Source organism: Glycine max, chromosome 11, assembly GCF_000004515.6.
Source record: "Glycine max cultivar Williams 82 chromosome 11, Glycine_max_v4.0, whole genome shotgun sequence".
Lineage (NCBI taxonomy): Eukaryota > Viridiplantae > Streptophyta > Magnoliopsida > Fabales > Fabaceae > Glycine > Glycine max.
This window is the reverse complement of record NC_038247.2, coordinates 1,269,434-1,288,247: the sequence shown is the minus strand read 5'-3', so window position 1 is coordinate 1,288,247 and position 18,814 is coordinate 1,269,434. Positions and strand designations below refer to the sequence as shown.

The 18,814-nt window shown below is 31.0% G+C and overlaps 3 protein-coding genes across 4 annotated transcripts; 2 read left to right on the top strand and 1 right to left on the bottom strand.

The window, feature by feature from the left end:
* Positions 1-3,681: 3,681 nt before the first annotated feature.
* LOC100777768 (uncharacterized) lies at positions 3,682-4,587 on the top strand. Its single transcript, XM_003538630.5, has one exon. The coding sequence runs from the start codon at positions 3,716-3,718 to the stop codon at positions 4,400-4,402; it is 687 nt and encodes a 228-aa protein (XP_003538678.1). The 5' UTR covers positions 3,682-3,715; the 3' UTR covers positions 4,403-4,587.
* A 2,591-nt stretch (positions 4,588-7,178) lies between these two features.
* Positions 7,179-10,122, top strand: LOC100780788 (protein SEH1). Its single transcript, XM_003538142.5, has 8 exons — positions 7,179-7,424; positions 7,612-7,723; positions 8,045-8,145; positions 8,399-8,476; positions 8,605-8,760; positions 9,010-9,122; positions 9,378-9,504; positions 9,661-10,122. The coding sequence occupies exons 1-8, from the start codon at positions 7,263-7,265 to the stop codon at positions 9,790-9,792; spliced, it is 981 nt and encodes a 326-aa protein (XP_003538190.1). The 5' UTR covers positions 7,179-7,262; the 3' UTR covers positions 9,793-10,122.
* A 3,331-nt stretch (positions 10,123-13,453) lies between these two features.
* LOC100527129 (MYB-like transcription factor) lies at positions 13,454-16,509 on the bottom strand. Of its 2 annotated transcripts, none has more exons than XM_026124279.2 (3): positions 16,349-16,509; positions 16,054-16,141; positions 13,454-14,057 (listed from the first exon to the last, which is right to left on the bottom strand). In XM_026124279.2, the coding sequence occupies exons 1-3, from the start codon at positions 16,377-16,379 to the stop codon at positions 13,934-13,936; spliced, it is 243 nt and encodes an 80-aa protein (XP_025980064.1). In that variant the 5' UTR covers positions 16,380-16,509; the 3' UTR covers positions 13,454-13,933. The 2 variants fall into 2 exon arrangements, with proteins under 2 accessions (XP_025980064.1, NP_001336753.1); NM_001349824.1 differs by having other exon boundaries at positions 13,479-14,057; positions 16,054-16,138; positions 16,349-16,440.
* Positions 16,510-18,814: the final 2,305 nt, after the last annotated feature.

Below are 18,814 nucleotides of genomic sequence, written 5' to 3'. Positions count from 1 at the left end.
ATTGAGACATTGATAAGTGTTAGGATAGATTTATCTTTATTCTTGTTTGCATCATAATTTTGATATGGTAGTTTATTTGGACTTGAATGGGAATGAAATAATATCATATGAATTATATATAAACCTGATTTGTTAACCTAATATATCAATTTTAATATTATATATAACTAATTTATAAAACTATAGAAGCGTAAAACTAAAATTAAATATATTTAATAGTATATATTTCAAAATAAAATAAATGTAATACTATGTTGTGTAAAATGTTAACCATTAAGTTAAGAAATCTTATTATTAGTACATAATTGTTAAAAAAAAAGATATACATTTTTAACATAACATAAAACTTCACACAAACTTATACTTAAAATCTATAAATTTAATAATTGATGTAAAAAAATATCAATTTAATTTTTACAATTTGAATTTATCAATTTTTTTAAAACAATGATAACATCATTTCATACACGTATGTTGTTATAAATTATGAAATATGAAGCTATGGGCAAATCATTTTAGTTAGTTTTTATTATTTTTTATTAGCTAAAAAGTTTGTTTGACTTTTTAATAGACAAGTTTTTAAAAATAATTTTTAAATTTTTAATAGTTTCTAATATTTAGTTTTTTATATTTTATTTTCATCTTATCTTTAAAATATTTATGTTATTTTATATTTTTCAAATTTTTCAACAATAAATTTTACCAAACACTTATAATTTAATAAACTATCTTAAAAAAATTTAGTTAGTTTTCTAGTTAATTATATCCAACATAATTTTTTTTAAGAATGAAATATGAAGTTATTAAAATATTAGTTATTTGATTAATTCCATTAACAAGTATAAACAATACTTGATCGAAAGAAATTGGACAAGTTAGAAATGTTTGGTGGAGTGATTTGTGATAATTTTTGGGCCATCTCCCTTGGAAGTTAAAGTGGGCCTGGGCCAGATGAATATAGGAAGCAGCAACAACAACTTGCGGTGGTGTCCGTGTTTGTTGGATATTCAAATCCACCCGCAGCCTGAGACGTACAAATCGGCTACATTCGTAAATTGTGGCATGCATGCTTTGGCGACAGATTATTCCATCCTTAATTTGTTGCAACTAAAGCAAAAATGCTTCCCTTGTTTTATTGGGAATAACAAAAAAGAACTATGCATTCGCTGAAAAACAAGAAACTAATTAAAGTCATATACTGGTTGAATTTTTTTATTTTTAAGAAAACTAATTGTGCGGACGTATGGGTAGACATTTGAAATTAAATATATCGTATAATTGTATATATTTAGATTACCTAAAACTTAATAAATGAGAATCAAAATTAATAAGATTGATTGAAAGAAACTAACACTTCAATTAAATAAAAAAAAATATTTTAAAAATAATAATATTAAATGAAGTAAAATTAGTTGAAATCTTCTTATATTTATATTTAAGAAAAAAATTATATTTTTTCTCTGGTTATATGATCTTTTCTATACTTCATAGGAGTGCTCATAAGCTCATTTTGTTGTTGTTGTTTTGGTTCATTCACTTTATTGGCATGCAAAAATCATGTAACCTTTCAAGATTTTTTAGTGAAGGACGATAATAATCATTCCTTGGTCGGGCGGGGGAATGATTGTTCCTTGTAAATGGAATGAATTAATGCTGTTCTGTTTACCAACATACTCGTTAGTTTGCTTGGCACTAATTTCAGAATTTAACGAAAATACACAGATAATGTAAAAAAAAGTCTCATTTAATTACAAATTATAGATAATAGTAGTACTAATTTATAAAAATTATTTTAAAAATCGTATTTAAAATATTTTTATTAATTGAAAGTATAAAAATCTTTACATTAACTCTTAATTTTATGTCATCAATTTATTAAAACAGTTTTTAAGTTATAATGGAATCATGGGTTATTGAAACGCTGCCCCCATGCTTTCACTCCATTGGGCCGAGCCCATCTGTTCCTTTTTCTCTTCATGCTAGATCCAGTTTTTAGACAGTTTCCTACCATTTTCAACACTGAATAGAGCGCTTTAAAGTAATAAAAAAAAATTTAAAACAACAATTTTCATTTTATTTTAGCTTGGATCAAAAACATCTAAAATATAACATCAATATTCAGAATTTTTAAACTCCAAACATAACATACAGTTAAGAAAGGCAAAGTTATGCTATAAGAGTAACACCAAATGTAAAACTAGAATAAGATTGAATGGATAAGAGAAAAAAATGAAAAAAATATATCACGGATTTGATTTTTTTATTAACAAAATTAAACATTTTAATAACTAATATTTATCGATAAAAAAATAAAAAAAAATTAAATATGCTATGAATTCAAACAACACATTCAAATCAAAATAAGTGGAAGCATAATCAGATATCGACACTTGCCTCCAGCCATGGCAAAACAAATACTTGTCACTCTACCTGTTTAGTTACAACTTGCTTAACCTTCATTTGCTCAAACTCAACCATGTTTTGTTTCTAAAGAGAGGAGTAGGTTTAGTGATCCAAAGCAAAGAATACGTTCAGATTCAATATAGAACTGTAACTATCAGAGCGAGTGGGTACAAATCAAATGTCCGGAACATTTTTTTGCTAAAATAATGGGTTGCATATGACTGCAAAGATATAGATTTCCTTTTCCACATATTCAATTCCATGCAATGCTTGACTGTAGCAGAATTTCTATTATTTGCTCTGGAGTTGAATGTGAAACAATAACAAAAGATTCTTTCAATAATTTGCATAAGGAAAAATTCTAACATTTCATACAATAGAGTACGAGAATCTTCAAACTGCATATATGCTGTCGAATTCTTCCTAGAAATCACCGATCAGGTAATGAGTTTTTATTTATTTATTATTTTGCAGTTATATGAAGTTAACTAATTCACTGATAAAAAACTAATTAGTCCAACCAATTAGACTTCAACGGTTAGGCTTATTCGATCCTGCTAATTTGCATGTATGACCTCACATTCCCAAATAATTGTTCTTTTTGCCTCTTGCGTAGTTGTGTCTATAGGCAAAAAGAAACACTTACTAGCATGCCATGCATCTCACATGAGTCACATCGGATGATATTTAAAGACAACTCATGCATATAACATCATCCATGAAAATCGCCATAACAAGTAATTAACAAGCAGTCTATTGCATTAATGATCTTATTTAATTTATATAGTTCGTGTTGGAAGAAAGGAAGGAAAAGAAAAGGTTATGAATTCAAATTCTTTTATTAACAAAAAAAACCATTAACCACTAATATTTAAAAATAAATAAAACCAATTCGTTCTCTTCCTATTTCACTTTTTTATTATATAGTATAATATAACTTTGTATACAAATTTTTTGTACCAGTCTAATTTCTCTTATTATATTGCACCCACAATGCAAAGGTAACTTTTAGGATTACATGCACAATCCCGTTTCCCCACTTGTTTTCGTTTGTTTTATTTCTATTAAACCATCATATGAATCATACACGATTGAAGAATGCAATAAAGATTTAAAAAAAATTAAAGCTGATCTGTAACTGAAATATCTCCATTTGACCAATACTTAGCTAGCTAGCATGTAACAACAATATGAACAGCTACCATTTAGAAAATGCATGGAAAGTTAACATATATATATATGGTCCTCATATGGCAGAACGTGAAGAGGCTAGCTTATATGGCGACGGTAATCGTTTTCTTGGTCACTAGTCATGACTAACGCGTTTGATCCTTCACCAACCATTACAAAAGGAAAAATGAAAGCGATTAAACGAAAGGTCACTCTCTTTAATCTTCTTGAATTCATCCTATTCCTATTTAATATAGTTTTGGCACATACAAAAAAGACAGGACAGTCTCACAGGATTCTTGGCAGCGCTGAATGCATTATGGAGAAACTTGATTTGGCGACAAAATCATCATCGTATCCTCCTAGTAATAATGTTTGGGACTGTGGCAGCACGCTGTATGACTCGTTCGAGCTCAACTCCTTCAAACGCCAACTCGACTCAGCTATAGCTAATTCCCCTATAAGTAGAACCCTCTCCATGCCTCATTTACCGGAACGTTCACTTCACGCGCTGTCAGAGCAACCTGCGACGGTCATGTCCCGAAAGTCCTTCAAAATTTCTCGCTCCTTTCAGAAACTCCTTCGCTCCGTTTTCAAGTCCAACAATAAATCCACCACTACATCCACTAGTTTGAGTTTCCAAGTGCCAGAGAAATACTCCAGAGAACGTTTCTACGTTGTTTATGATAAGTCTGGACCGGTTCTCTCCACCATCCCAGAAGTTCCGGAATTTGAGATCGGTGCACTTTCGCCGGAGATCTCTTCCTTCGTCAGAAGGTCAGCGTCGGAGCGCTTCACTCCCACCGCAATCGGTGTTTCCTGCGCTTAAATAGTTAGCACAAATCTCTCTGGTCTTATTTGTTTTTACTCAACTTGAGTAGGAGATGTAATTCAGTTTCAATTTCAGGATTTGAAGTCAATGTTAGTGGTTAAGATATTTTTGTTAATCAACCTTATTGCCCTCGTATTGTATTTGTAATCAACTATACTAGCATATGTGAATTAGCGCGTGAATGATTTCTGTTTGAAATACTACTATTTCAGATGGTTCGCGAGGCAACTTTTGTTCTTATTTACTAATGTTTGATGACATAGGAATCTGCAACTTGGATGAATATGTGCTATTCTATATAAAAGGATAGTTAAACTCCAACAACATTTTTTATCTCAATTTTTATTATTGGGATTTAGGAGAGAGAGCACAGGACCACAAAGTTAGACAGGAAAGGACCACTAGCTAGTGGCGATGGAGTTTGAAATTTAACATAAACGTACCAGTACTATAGTTGAGTCAATATATGTCATAGGAATAATTTCATACTAAAAACATTGCACAAACATTTTACTTCTTCCGTCTCAAAATAATATTTGTTTTAAATTGTTTTATACATATAAAAAATACCTGCGTGGCATGTTTTGGCAACGTACATGGCCATGGCGCTAGCTTCTAATTGATGATGAGTATAGTCTAATTCCATTTGTGGTCTTCAAACATGACCTAATTGATGATGAGTATACTGCCAGTGACTTATTGTAACGTTGCTCCTCCTTTCATTCCAAAATCAATGATGTTTAATATTCTTTTAGACAGACTGAGAACATAAATATTCCAATAGAATTACTATTTAACTGGGAATAATTTTACCAAAATATCTTTATTTTTTTTCTTAATTTCAATAAATATATTATTAAGTCTTCTAAGAGAACATTATTTATCATATGATAAAATTAGAATAAATGTTTTAATATTTTATTGAAAAGTGAGAACATCAAAGAGGCAATCTGGGATGAGATAATTTTTAATCAAGCTAACTGTGATTCAGAGGCAATCTGGGATTTATGATGTTACAGGGCGTGGAGCAGGAGTAAAGCTTTCATCAAAGAGTTTGATCCATCTTTATATGTATCGCGTATAGACATCCTCAATTGTTTACTCCATCTAAGGTAGAGATGCCAATGGAAAAACTGCAATTATGTAGCAGTAGTTAATCGGGAATATAGATTACAGAGGGTGAGTCTTTGTTTTGTATGCTGCAAGGGCAGCATGGCTACATCGAGACCTTTTATGAGTTTGGTTGTTTCATCACCAAACTTGTGCTTTTATTGTGTAATTTTGTGAAGGGTTTTGACACTTCTTGTGGCAGAACCTTTTCACTTGCTAATATATATCTTTCATTTGCTGTGCAAAAAAAATAAAATGAAAAGAGGCTGGAGGAGTTAAAAATGTAACAATACTTTCAACATCGATCTCTGCCTCCAAAATGTAAATATCTAGCAATGTTCACCATATGCAATTTTGAGTCTGACAATGCCATGCATGATCAATCTTGGAGTTTCAGTAAATGTTACATATGCCTATGTCTATTTTCTATTCTCTGAACCTTGGGCCGCTACAAGCAACAGGAGTGACCATTCAACTAGCCAACACTGAAGCATCCAAGTAGGAATTGTAGAAGATATTATACTGAGTGAATGACTTAGTCTTCCCTGTAGAATATTTCTACATATTAGAAATGCAAGGAGACAATTCCACAAGAATATATTAACACCCCTTAGGAAACTGATTCTCATGACAGCCAAAACAAAGATTGGCGTACAACATGAAAAGTTGTCAATGGAGATTGACAAGGATATGGAGACCTTTAATATTTTACAAGCAATGATCCACAAGGAAAAAAAACATTATGTTTTTTCACATTAAAATGCTAGATGAGTTGGTAGAAGAATTCCTAAAGGAAGTTGATCAAAACAATTCCTCTTCCTCAATTGCTTCCGATACTAAACCCTTTTGGTATGTCCTCGTTCTAAAGAGAAGAAAAATGTGATCCATGTCAGAAGTTCTTGACATGTATAACGGGAACATGGTTTTGAATGTTGTTGCTATGAAATAAAAAAAAAAAAAAAAAGGTTGCAGAATCAGCAACCGATATAAAAATTAAAAAAAGGACAACTATCTAACCTAAATCCTCTATTAATAATAAATAAAAAGATAAACAACTTGGTTGTGGATGAAATCTCTGTACTTTCGTCTAGGAAACACCCCCTTGTATTGGAACTAAATCAGCAATTACCAAAACATCTCAAGTATGCCTATCTCAAAGAAAACGAAAGATTTTCAACGATTGTGGCAAAGAATCTTGATACAAAGTAGGAGGAGAAATTGTTGCAAGATTTGAAAAACAACTTGAAAGCAATTGAATGGATTAGCATACATTCACGCAGTATGCTTGCATCGCATAATGTTGAAAGATAATATAATTTACAAAAGAAAAAATGGTATTTAATGAATATTGTTTTAAGGTATTTTTCTTCTTCTTTCAGTTACAATTTATCAATACATAAAATTATATATTAATTTTTCAAATTTATTAAAAATTAATGTATTTTTATTTATTCTAAAGATGTAAAGAAATAACTATAAAAATATCAAACCAAATTCACTAAAAAAAAAAATTAAAACCCTACTATTAGAAATTAAAAATATAAATGACGAAAAATATGCAAATGAAAAGTTAATAAAAAAACTAAATAAATTAAATATTTTAAAAGATAAAAACAATGTCAGGTAGTTTTATATTTTAATTTTTCATTTAAAATAAACTTGTCGGAATGAATTGGATTGGTGGGCGTGTTAGTCCCGGAAACAAGTTTTTAGGTTTGGGCAGTTTGAGTGCTCAGTGAAGGAGAAAATGGCGAAGGAGTTGTTGACTCTTGATAATGGCACAACCTGCACATCATGGAACTATTCTGGCACCAGGCTCGCTGCGGGTTCCGCCGATGGCACTCTTTCAATCTTCGATTCCCGCGAGCCGCCTTCTTCTTCCTCCCTCCGTTCTACTTTCAAATCTAGGGTTCGTCTTTCGATTCTTTTCCACTTTCATTTGCTTTTATTCAATAATCTAATGTAATTCGGACTAGATCACTTTTATTAAAACACCAATAAATAAATTCTAAGTTCATTTTCTGTAATTCGGACTAAGATTCAGTTATCGACGATACCTACATTGTGTGTGCTTACTCTCCCCTGAAATTGTTAAGGTTCTAGAAGGAAACATCGTGAAGATTGTTTGGATTCCGCCAGAATATGGTGATGCAGTTGCGTGCATTTCTGCCGATGGAATTGTGTCATTGTGGGAGGAGGTCGCAGAAGGTATCATTAACTCTCTTTTTTCAGCTAAAATTGAAAAATACGCTTCTTATAATAAACACTCTATCGCTTGAGCTTAGGAGCAGAGTTGTACGATGGCTGTTAAAATGTTGGAAATAAACCCTGGTTTGGTGATACAATGTTGATGGCATGCTATGTTTATTGTTTTACATTTTCTGTACTTATTTTTACATCCACTAGTTTAATTTTCATACGTTTTCTGTTAACAGCTCAGAGCTTTTCATTCAATAAGTTACTACATCTTTTAAGGAGCTTTATCCAGTTAATGCTGAAAGTCTGAAAATTAAGGTTGCCTTTGTGCAGATTCCCAGTCTCTTCAGTGGAAGATGTGTAAAAGCTTTGGAAACAGTTCAAGCAAAGTCCTTGATGTTCAATTTGGAATCTCTCTTGCTAGTTTGAAAATGGTTAGATTATATAGCCTGAACAATTTAATTGATATTTATTTTGGAAATTGTGTTTTTTATATCTAAATTTCAAATAGTCATCTCATCTGTAATTTTATTTGTCAGTTTATTGGATGCAGTTTCACATTTTTATTTTATCTATTTCTCCCTGGTTACATTGTGGCTGCATTCTTTTATGTGAAATTCTGTAAGCATGCTTATATCTAGTGCACTAATTATTTACTCTTATTTATTAATTTTATGAACATTATAGGTTGCTGCATATTCAGATGGTAATGTAAGAGTTTTTGAGCTCTCGGATCCCTTGGAACTGAGAAACTGGCAGCTTCAGGTGATACTAACTTGTTTTACCTATTGCTCGAATTATACCTTCCCTTTGAGTCATGAAATGTCATACTAAATATTCTTACTGCTAGAATATCAACTTATTATTCTTTTATTTCTGTTCTCTCTTTTTAGGCTGAATTTCAAAATGTTATTGAGTCAGTGTCTTCATTTGGAAAGGCTTCATGCCTCTCAGCATCCATATCTTGGAATCCACAAAAAGGTGGAAGCCAGGAATCCAGCTTCCTTGTAGGCTTTAATTCAAATACACCAGAGCTTAATTCTTCTAAGGTAACTCAATGCTACAATTTTGCCCTGTTATTTTATTGATTTCAGCCGTAATATCTATACTTTTCTATGGTTGCATTTTGGAATTGTCTCTCCATCTCTGAACTGTGCATAACCTTGCAAATGATACAAGCTGTGACAATGTGAAAGATTTCAGTATTTCAACAGAAGAAATTTTTTCCACATCTTCCTTCTATTGGGTTTGGAGAGGGGGATTTTACATCTCTGGCATGTGATACTTTTCCCCCACAGGTTTGGGAATTTGATCAGGCTCATCAAAGATGGCTTCCTGTGGCAGAACTGGCACTGCCTGAGGACAAGGGTGATCAGGTTTATGCTGTTGCATGGGCACCAAATATTGGCAGGTAAATACTTGTAAAATTTTATAAAAATGACAATCACATTTATTGGCCTGGACTTCCTCATATAGCTTGGCTGGCATCAAAATGAGGTTGGATTGGCGTGATAGCCATGATTCCATATAAGTCAACTAATGTGAGGAACTTTGTTATACTAGGCTCAGACTGTGGTTATGTCTACCATCAGTCTTTACATTGTCAATGAAATGTGAAAGAACCTGTTCTGTTACAATCATATATTATGGTATGATTTTCTTGTAGACCATATGAGATCATTGCGGTTGCAACCCACAAGGGACTTGCAATATGGCATCTTGGATTGAACCCTGATCATGATGGAAGACTCCCAGTGGAGAGAGTTGCACTACTGTCAGGTCATGAGGGCATGGTATATGATTTTAGATTTGCCTCTTTATATGTTCAGGCCTACTTTTCAATTTGTTTTTCAGAGATCATACGTACGGATCTTGGAACTTAGCTTTTGATGGATTATATGACAAGGTGTTGCTTACTTACTGGATGTCCACCGTTAAATGTTTTTTAGGTGTGGCAAATGGAGTGGGATATGAGTGGAATGACTTTGGCTACTACAGGTCATGATGGAATGGTCCGATTGTGGCAGTCCAATCTCAATGGTGTTTGGCATCAGCAAGCTGCATTTGAACCCACTTCTTAGTCACTCGTCACCAAGTTATACCCAGCCGTTTTATGTGGAAAACGAATCTCGAATGATAACCGATATTTAAACCTCATTCAATTTGTCGTAAGCAGTAAGCTGGCCTGGGTTCTCTCTCTCCTTTTGTTTTTGCCCCCCCCCCCCCCCCCCCCCGAAGAATAGGATGAAGTGTATTCTGTTGTAATTTAGGTGGACAATATTCTCGTGCTACATGAAAGCTGTGATGCTAGATGCCTTTCATTTGCTCTCGTCACCGATGTACGTTGCTGTTTGTACAAATCATGCATTCGCTTTCTAGTATGTTTAACGATAAGATTTTCCTTGATGCTATATTGGAAATACACGTTTTACTTTGTCCAGATGAGCTTATTAGTTTTAGAGAAAAGTTAAAAATATACTATCTAACACGATTACATTTTTTGTGGGGTTCCGTAGAAATCAAAAACAAACATTAGGAGATTTATAATAATTCATGTATCATATTTAATCATATTAGACCCTCTCAGTTTTTCATTTTATTTGATTATTAGTTAAAATTTATTAAAAATTATAATTTTAACAGACTATTGGTGGAATTGTGGGTGCATCATAGCTACCGTGTAGCATGGGCTTCGGCCTAACAATGAAATAGAACCCTTAGCGCTTTACAGTGTTTGCAGGTTGTGGAGAAAACGAAATATAACTAAATAGCATAGGATGAAAATACAACAGCATGGCAATTTTTTATTTTATTTTTAAATTAAGAAAAAAGTTAAAGGGCTATGGAATATAAGCACCAGTTGTAGCTAATGAAAATTTTAAATTTCGTCACTCGATGTTCAATCAGCTTAGAGCTGGAGAGATGTTACTCCCAATAGTTTGGATGACACCATATTATGGGCCTGGCAGTCCCACCTCCCACTATCCCAACACTCCTGGTCTATTGGCTATGGGCCACTATGTCGATTTCGGGCCCTAATACAAAAGTAATTTTTATGAGAAAGCGAGATGAGAACATTTTGACATTTGAAAAGTGGCATTTATTATTTATTACCTTTGCTGCTTCCTCTGATTCTGTGAATCACACTACTTTCTTAACCCTTAAGAAGTCAGCCTTAAACTTTCTGGATTCTTACCCTATTTTGCAGCGTGGTCACACACCGTTCCATCCATAATTAAGCGGGGGAAAGCTTTGATTGTCTGTAGGTGCAGGGTGCTTCTGCTGATGTTAGCTACAGTCAATTCTAAATAAAATGAGTTTTGTTTAAAGAGAATTAGTTATTTAAAATGTTATCATCATTTTTTATTATTATTTCTAGTTAAGTTAAATTTGAAAGTAATAAATAAATAATTTGATAGAGTATTGTCTAAAAATGAACGTGGTTATTTTAGAACCAACAAACTACACCGGCATATTTATTAGTGCTGTCTGGAGTGTTATACATCATCCCATAGTATGAAATTCATTCTCAAGTGGAGACAGAAAATAATTTGATTCAGTTGTGTTTGGAGTTTGGGAAAGGGATCATTCTCACCTGGGATATTGATATTTGAAGGTCAGAGCACAGACCAGAGAATTTTGAATCCCCCATTAATCATTGCGCTTTCTCTCTTTGTATCGTCTACTAGAACAGAAAAACCGCAAATGAAAAACAAAAGGGATCATTTCACATCCTTTTGCTGTATACTTGAGGCGTAAGAGAATTTCTAAAATATACTAAAAATACTATTATTTCATTTCTAGAAGAATAATGAAAGTATTTTCTTTCTAGGATTATTTTGTTTTTATTCATTTTTCCTTTTCAATTAAGTTATATTATTTATTATCTTTTTTCATTATACTTTTATTCAGCTCTATTTGATTTTTAAACCAACCCATCGCGCCAACGTCAGCACCCGATGGGAACTACGAATTCAAGTGGTGGTCTTAATATTCTTTCCAGATCCAATTACGTTTGCGGTAAATGTAATGTGTATTTGGATAAACCTTCACAAAATCAATTTTAAATGAAATTACTTTTGATTAAAATTAATTATAAAGAGATGTGATTTATATGTAAATATTTTATTATAAAATTAGTATAAAAAAAATTTATTTGACACAAAAGCTTCCTAAAATTATTTAATCTCGAAATGAATTGTTGACCCAAAATTAATTTCTCATGAATGTAAAACTAAATATGCAAAAATAACCTTAATTGATATTTCAACGTGGTTCTTAATAATCTAATATGAAATCAAACACTATAATTAAGACTCCATCTGTATTGTTGTCAAATGAAGTTTATTCAACTGGAGAGAAAAAAAATTGTTTCCATTCATCATGTCAAGTTATTCGTATGCCTTAGTTTATCTCAATCGTTACCCCTTCATGCGAAGGCCTAAGACAGTTTATTGGTATCAAGTAGTTTGTCATTTGCTTTTGGAAAATGTTCCGTTCACATCTCAATAGGTATACATGTTCGTAAAGAGACAGAGATACAAGAGATAGAAACTATAGATATTAGAATAAATAACTGAAAATGCTTTTTGAGATGTATTTACACTGTATTATTGTTGAATTTTTTGGATGATGATAATAATGATAATAATAATTCATGTTTGTCAATAGCTAAATTTCCTGACATAATTCATGTTTGTCACATCATCTCATTTTGTTAGTTGATCTCTGTAATATCAATTCTATTAATGTGATATTGTCTAATAACTTACTTATGATATTTTCTGTCATGGTTCAATTCCCATATTGTTTGTAACACTTTAATATCTTAAACATAGCGAAACTTAATTTTGACTCCATTTTTGTTAGTCAATTGATATCTGACCTAAATTGCCAACTAACCATTACAACTTATAGGACTCCAACATTTTGAAGATGATTGGGCTTATGAGTTACGAAAAGGATACTATCTCAAGAAACCATGAATATTATTAATTGACTTTTATCATTTATTTTGATTATTAGGAAATTTACAAAAATTCAATAATACTTCTACCTATATTTGATAAGGTTTTTGAGAAACTTATAAGTTTATTGATTAGCTTATAAACTACTTTGACCATTTAAGCTTGTTTGATATATGAGGTTATTTAGCAATTAATTCATTTTTCATAAGCTACTCCAAATCACGATTTAGTAAAATGTTCTAAAATTTCTTTGTTTAAAAATTCTTATATTCTTTTTGACAATATTCTAACGTTTCTTAATTTATTTATTTCTGTAAGTCAAGGTATAGTAAGTTAGAAGTTTACTTCCAGGAATATCATCTACGTATGGCAAGGTAACTGTATAGTTTTTTCTGTACCAAAAATGTATGAAATTTCCACACATATTTTTTATTTAATTTGTATTAAGATATATAAGTTGTTATGATGTTGATCACTGAAATGTTAAGAGTATGATGGAGAGAGATTTTTGAGTGAGAGAGAGAATGTGTTGTTATTAATGAGTCGAAGTTGTTTTTTATAATTCACTTGGAGTCTTTTCGCGGGAAAATCAGTTATATATGTCACGTGTTATTGTTATTATTTGTGATACGTATATAGCCTATGTCGGTAATTAAGCATATGTCGATCTCTTTTATATGCCGGCATAGCTTCGTAGAACTCGACCTATTAGTATCGTCGGGTAATCCCCAAAACATAAATGAAAAAAATCATAAATTCAAATAAATCACTCAAATTAGAGCAAACTAATACACACTTTTTTCTTTTATACAAACCAAAATGCAAACTTTTCCATAGCTTCTACATGAGATACTCATGACCGATTAATGGAAGTGTACATTGTCAACGAAAAGGAATACAATCGACGATAATTCTGTAAAATTGAGAATAAATTTTTTAATTCAGGGTTAAATATATTTTTAGCTCTAATGAAATTTCATTTTTTTTTTATTTTTAGTCTTTTATTATTTATTTCTTGTCATAAATATCAGTCCATCAAAGAGATTAAATTAAAAATGGCAGAAAAAAAAGTATAAAAAGTTTAACTCTTAGAAGCTGATATTGATAACAAAAAATAAACAAGAGATTAAAAATATGCAAAATAATTTATTGAGAAAAAAAATGAAATTTTATAGACACCAAAAATATATTTAATCCAAATTTATATATTTAGCCGAATTATGCCCGGAAATTAAAGATACATGACCAAAGAAAATCATGAGTCTTGGGCTTTACTTCTGTGTCTTTTAACAGAGAAAGCATCACCGTGTCTCATAATCCAGAATCTCTCTATTTCTTCTGCTTTACGACTGGGAATGCGACCGGCTATCAAATTCCACCTGTTAAATAGCGAAGTCATACAAATATAAATTACTATACGAAAAGAAGTTTTTCTTTTATATCTACACATACATATACTAGATGTTAGTTAGAAGTGTGATTCAACTAATAATCCACAAAATAGATGCTGATGGGTCAAACAAAAGATGTTAGAAGTGTGATCAATTAGAACACATGAAGAAAATATCAAAGTCTCACAAACAACAAGGAGAGGCCAATGTTGTTGAGGATAAACTAAATAAGTAATAACCATTTGCAATGTCATGCTTTACTACAAAAAAAAAAAACCCACAAATAAAAATTAATAACCATTTGCAATCGAGTTAATTTGAACTTAATCTTTGATTTTTATTTGTTCTTAAAATTAATAAAAATTAAGTGTTACTTAGTTGTTGGATAAATGTTATAAAATGTTGTTTGAATATAAAATTTGTGTTATTAAAGATAAAAACGAAAGGTGAGCTTTGCCTTATATTTGCTAAGGGCCGGAGGAGTGGACTACAAATAAAGAAGACAAAAGATGAGGAATAGAAGCAAAAGAAGAAAACAAAGATAATGAAGAAACTCAATGTTCAAAGTAAATGAAAATGTGGATGAAGGACCTATAAGTGGAACTAGACCACCTTCAAACATGTATCAAAGGTAAAATGTTGCCACCAAAGCTACAATTGACAAAAAAAAGGAGATCGAAATTCAAGATGATTGGAAAAAAAAAACATGGAAGTCGTAGGAAAAACTGAAATTGAATGTAGATGTGATCTCACCCTATAAATATAATGATAAGATTGTAGGTAAATCAAAAGAAAGAAAATCAAATTTGAAACTTTAAATTTAAATTGGATGTCCATATATATTAAGCTAAAGAGGAGTGTTGAAGCCTTTTTTAAAAAAAGAGGAGCGTTTAAAATGCATCTAAATATTTGTAATTTGAAAATGGATGATTTAATTTGATTGTTTTTAAGATTAAAATATCGTTAGTATTCAAATTTTCTATTACACTTTAAGTCTTTAACTTTATATGCATGGAATTCAAAAAGAAAAGTTTAAGTAACCCTATGTTAATACATGTTTTTTCTCTTAAAATTATTTTTAAAAGAATAAATAACAAATTAAACTAAGGCTTGATTCTAACGCATTAATTGTTTGTTTCGATAGAAAAAGGAGAGGAAGGATTCTGCAAGGAAAGAAAACAGGCAGCTACACATGAGTCCTACTATTAATAGTGTTTCTTTCGGATTTAAGCTAAAAGGAACAAAACTGTCACTTGTATAAATTAAAAGAAATAAAGACACTAAATTATCTCTCATAGTTTTTTACTTAAGGTATTTATGTTATTTTACATATATATTTTTTCTTTTCTTTTCTTTTCTTATTAAATAATCTAAAAATCATTTCATTCTTTTACTTTGACTCCTGACCTAAACCAAACATACCATAATCCATACTGATCAAAATATAGAACTCGGCTAGGACACAAGAGTAGAAATATGTTTTGGTACGATAGGTTTGTGAGGTAATTAACTATTTACTTTCTGTCTGACTTTTGTCTGTATGTAATAATCATGCCCAATCTAACCATTTGGTACAAGAACAACTTATTACTATCAAATAGTCAAAGTGTTCAGGTCCCAAAACTTGTTGCATGGTGAATTCTACTATGCGCCCCATAGGTTAAGCTGAATGAATAATCTAGTACTATATATAACCATTGATTCGTTCAACTTTTAAATCAATAAATAGATTAATGCATGCATGACTTCTTGATCCATGGTTAAAACTACTTTTTGGACTCATGCTAGCTAGCTAGAAGCAGACTGTCACAGCACCCAGACTAGTTTCTGGAATTGTAGCTAAAATAAATCGAAAAGATAAAGAAAAGGTGCAAGTATATATCTCCTATAGCATATAACAAGCAAAGACATTGATTCATCATGTTAAAGTGTAGGTGCAATAGGGATTAAGAAACAAAATGCAGGGATTATAAAATATCCTTACTTGTCCCCGACTAGCTTGTACATCCTGCGAATGAGATCCTCCTCTTGCTCGCTCATGTGTATGACTTTCCACTCATTGCTGCTAACTTCTGCATCCGTATGTTAACATTTATCAATATATATATATATATATATATATATATATATCCTACTTATGAATGCATCTCGCTGATCAATCTCTTAATTGGTGCATGTACAAATAAAAGGCCCAGTTCAGATATAATTAAAGAGATCGAAAGATATAAACAATTCAATGGTGGCACGGGATCGATGAGATTAATTAAATAAATAAAAACCTTCAGAGGTTGTAGTTGCGGTGGTGGACATCTTTGCATTCTCTTCTGCTGATGAAATGATACAAACAAGGAATTCAAGATAATTTGTTCTCAAAGCTAGTGCGGAAACATGGGAGAACTTATAGGTACCATATAATTGCACACAGTACTTTTATATTATTTTTAATAAATAAGAAAAAAAATATAAAGTAACATGACTGATTATATAAAGAAAGATTAATAATTTTATGTATTAATAAAAAAATGAACAATATAACTATGTATAGCTCTGGCTCTGGCCTGGGTCAGTCAAACTAATGCTAATATATATAACCTTCTAGAAGAGATGCATGTTCAAATCACCTATAGTTGTTCATTTTGTTTAATATTTCACGATTTCCAGCATCAGTATTTAAAGATTTCCATTTTAAACAAACGAAAATGTCAGATCCACGTCAAGTAAAAAAATACAGATTCTTCACAAAATACTACTGCACGTGTACACATCGATCAAGCAGTTAGGAGAACAAATCTTTGGGTGGATCATTTTTTGTTTTTTTTTTATTATCGAAAATACCTGTTATAATCTATGAGATTTATTTTCTTAAAATTTATTTTGTGGCACCGACGTACATGACTGTGTACGCTATATAGCACTATACCACTACTTAATATGTATCTAGATAAACGAAAAAATGATTGTAATGAATTTCCCAAGGTTCCCACCTCCTGTCAAATCTTCGAGAAGTAGATTAGATGATTTGTTGATTTTTTTTTTATTCTTATGGCAGAGGGTTGAAAGGCCAAAGTACCTTTAAAAAATGACTGCTTGGTGGATACATCACATGGTGGGAACGGCTGGTACAAAACTATCGATCTCACTTTATAAAATTATGAGTTTGACTAGTAGATATCTCCTTTTTTGTTCAATAAATTAGTGGATAAAATTATTGAATTCTCAATTCATAACGAATTGAATTATTAAATTTAGAGAATTCGACAACCAATGTTATTATAACTGAGTCGCGCTATTGCTAACGTTATAAACAAAGAGATGCATCCAATTAGGTTGTATGGTTGGATTAACTAATTCTAGAAACTTGTTTTAATATGGAATCTGATAAAAATAATGTGAAAGGGCATCAGCATCGAAAGAGAGCTCTCCTCGCTTGTTGATGCTGATGGTCCTTTCTCAAGTTCAGCCATGGCTTAGACTAGACTATTCAGCCATAAAGATTTTGTTACCGAAAATTATATTGAGCATATTACGTAAGATATGCACAAAATTCAAATTTAAAATATATCACAGCACAAGTAAAATTTTACTACCTCTCACGTACACCACATGAATTAAAAAGTATTTAATGGATATAATTAAATTTGTACAAAAAATCCTTATTTAAGATACTATTAGTACTAATAAATTATATTACAAATTTTTAATTATCTCAACTATTTCCATAACAATAGGGGTACAATGGAGAGAAAAATAGTTAGACTTTGAAATTTTAAAACATCAGTTTAAGATAAAAAGAAGAAAGCTAAAACATCTAAAAATGACAAATTCTCTTTCCTCTAAAAAAAAGTCTTACTTAGAAATATATTGCAAGTATAAATTGATTATAATCTTGTTCTTTCTTTTACACAAAAGCCTTTGCATTCCATTTCTTAAAATTATTTGTGATAAAAACATTTTTTAATAAGATGTACAGTTTAATTTTAAACATAAAATAAAAGCCAATTTTCTGTAACACAGACAGAGACTTTTTTACCGTGGAATGTGGATATATCTTTCCGACTTTGACCAACCTGGCGACTAGTTGTCTCCGTGGTAGATTCTACATTTGACCAATTATTTACCTGTACGTGGAACAAATCTGGGCTAACTTTTATCACGGTGGAATGTTGAAACTTGAAATGCATGATCGAATGAAGCTTCAACGTGGAAAGTGGATTGCCTAGATGGGTAAAAAGCTTTTACTTTCCAGTGAATAAAGGAAATGTGTTTACTGTTTATTTGTTCGAAACAGTTGAACCAAATGAAGTCCTGAGAGGGAAAACCGTAAGTAATCCAAATACATGCTTAATTTTCGTGAAATTCTCTATTTTCTTATAATGTTTTATAAAAAAAATGTCTATAAATTGACAATATAAAACACTTTTAAATTGACAAATAAAGAAAAGGTTATAACTGTGTTTTTTATATATATAAAAATATGGTTTAAAATTTCGTAAGAAATCAATGAATTTAAACATATTTACAATACAACATAAATACTCATTTTTAAATTTTGGTGATTATATGTCTTTCTTTTATTTGTTTGCAATAAAAAATTGGATGTATTTTTTATACGAGTCAATATATTTAGTTTTAAAATGCTAAAATATTTTTTTAGGATATAAAAAGGTTTTACAATTTTTATTATTTATCTTTTTTAAAATAAAATTTTGCCTCATCTTAATTAATTATATTTTGATAACTTCCCT

Bases quoted from the DNA above. Each gene is read 5' to 3' on its own strand.
- LOC100777768 (XM_003538630.5), top strand. From the start codon at position 3,716: ATGACTAACGCGTTTGATCCTTCACCAACCATTACAAAAGGAAAAATG.
- LOC100780788 (XM_003538142.5), top strand. From the start codon at position 7,263: ATGGCGAAGGAGTTGTTGACTCTTGATAATGGCACAACCTGCACATCA. The intron at 7,724-8,044 runs GTATCATTAACT...GCCTTTGTGCAG, and splicing joins GTGGGAGGAGGTCGCAGAAG to ATTCCCAGTCTCTTCAGTGG. The intron at 8,477-8,604 runs GTGATACTAACT...CTCTCTTTTTAG, and splicing joins TGAGAAACTGGCAGCTTCAG to GCTGAATTTCAAAATGTTAT.
- LOC100527129 (XM_026124279.2), bottom strand. From the start codon at position 16,379: ATGTCCACCACCGCAACTACAACCTCTGAAG. The intron at 16,142-16,348 runs GTTTTTATTTAT...ATACGGATGCAG, and splicing joins CGCAACTACAACCTCTGAAG to AAGTTAGCAGCAATGAGTGG. The intron at 14,058-16,053 runs GTAAGGATATTT...GCTATTTAACAG, and splicing joins TACAAGCTAGTCGGGGACAA to GTGGAATTTGATAGCCGGTC.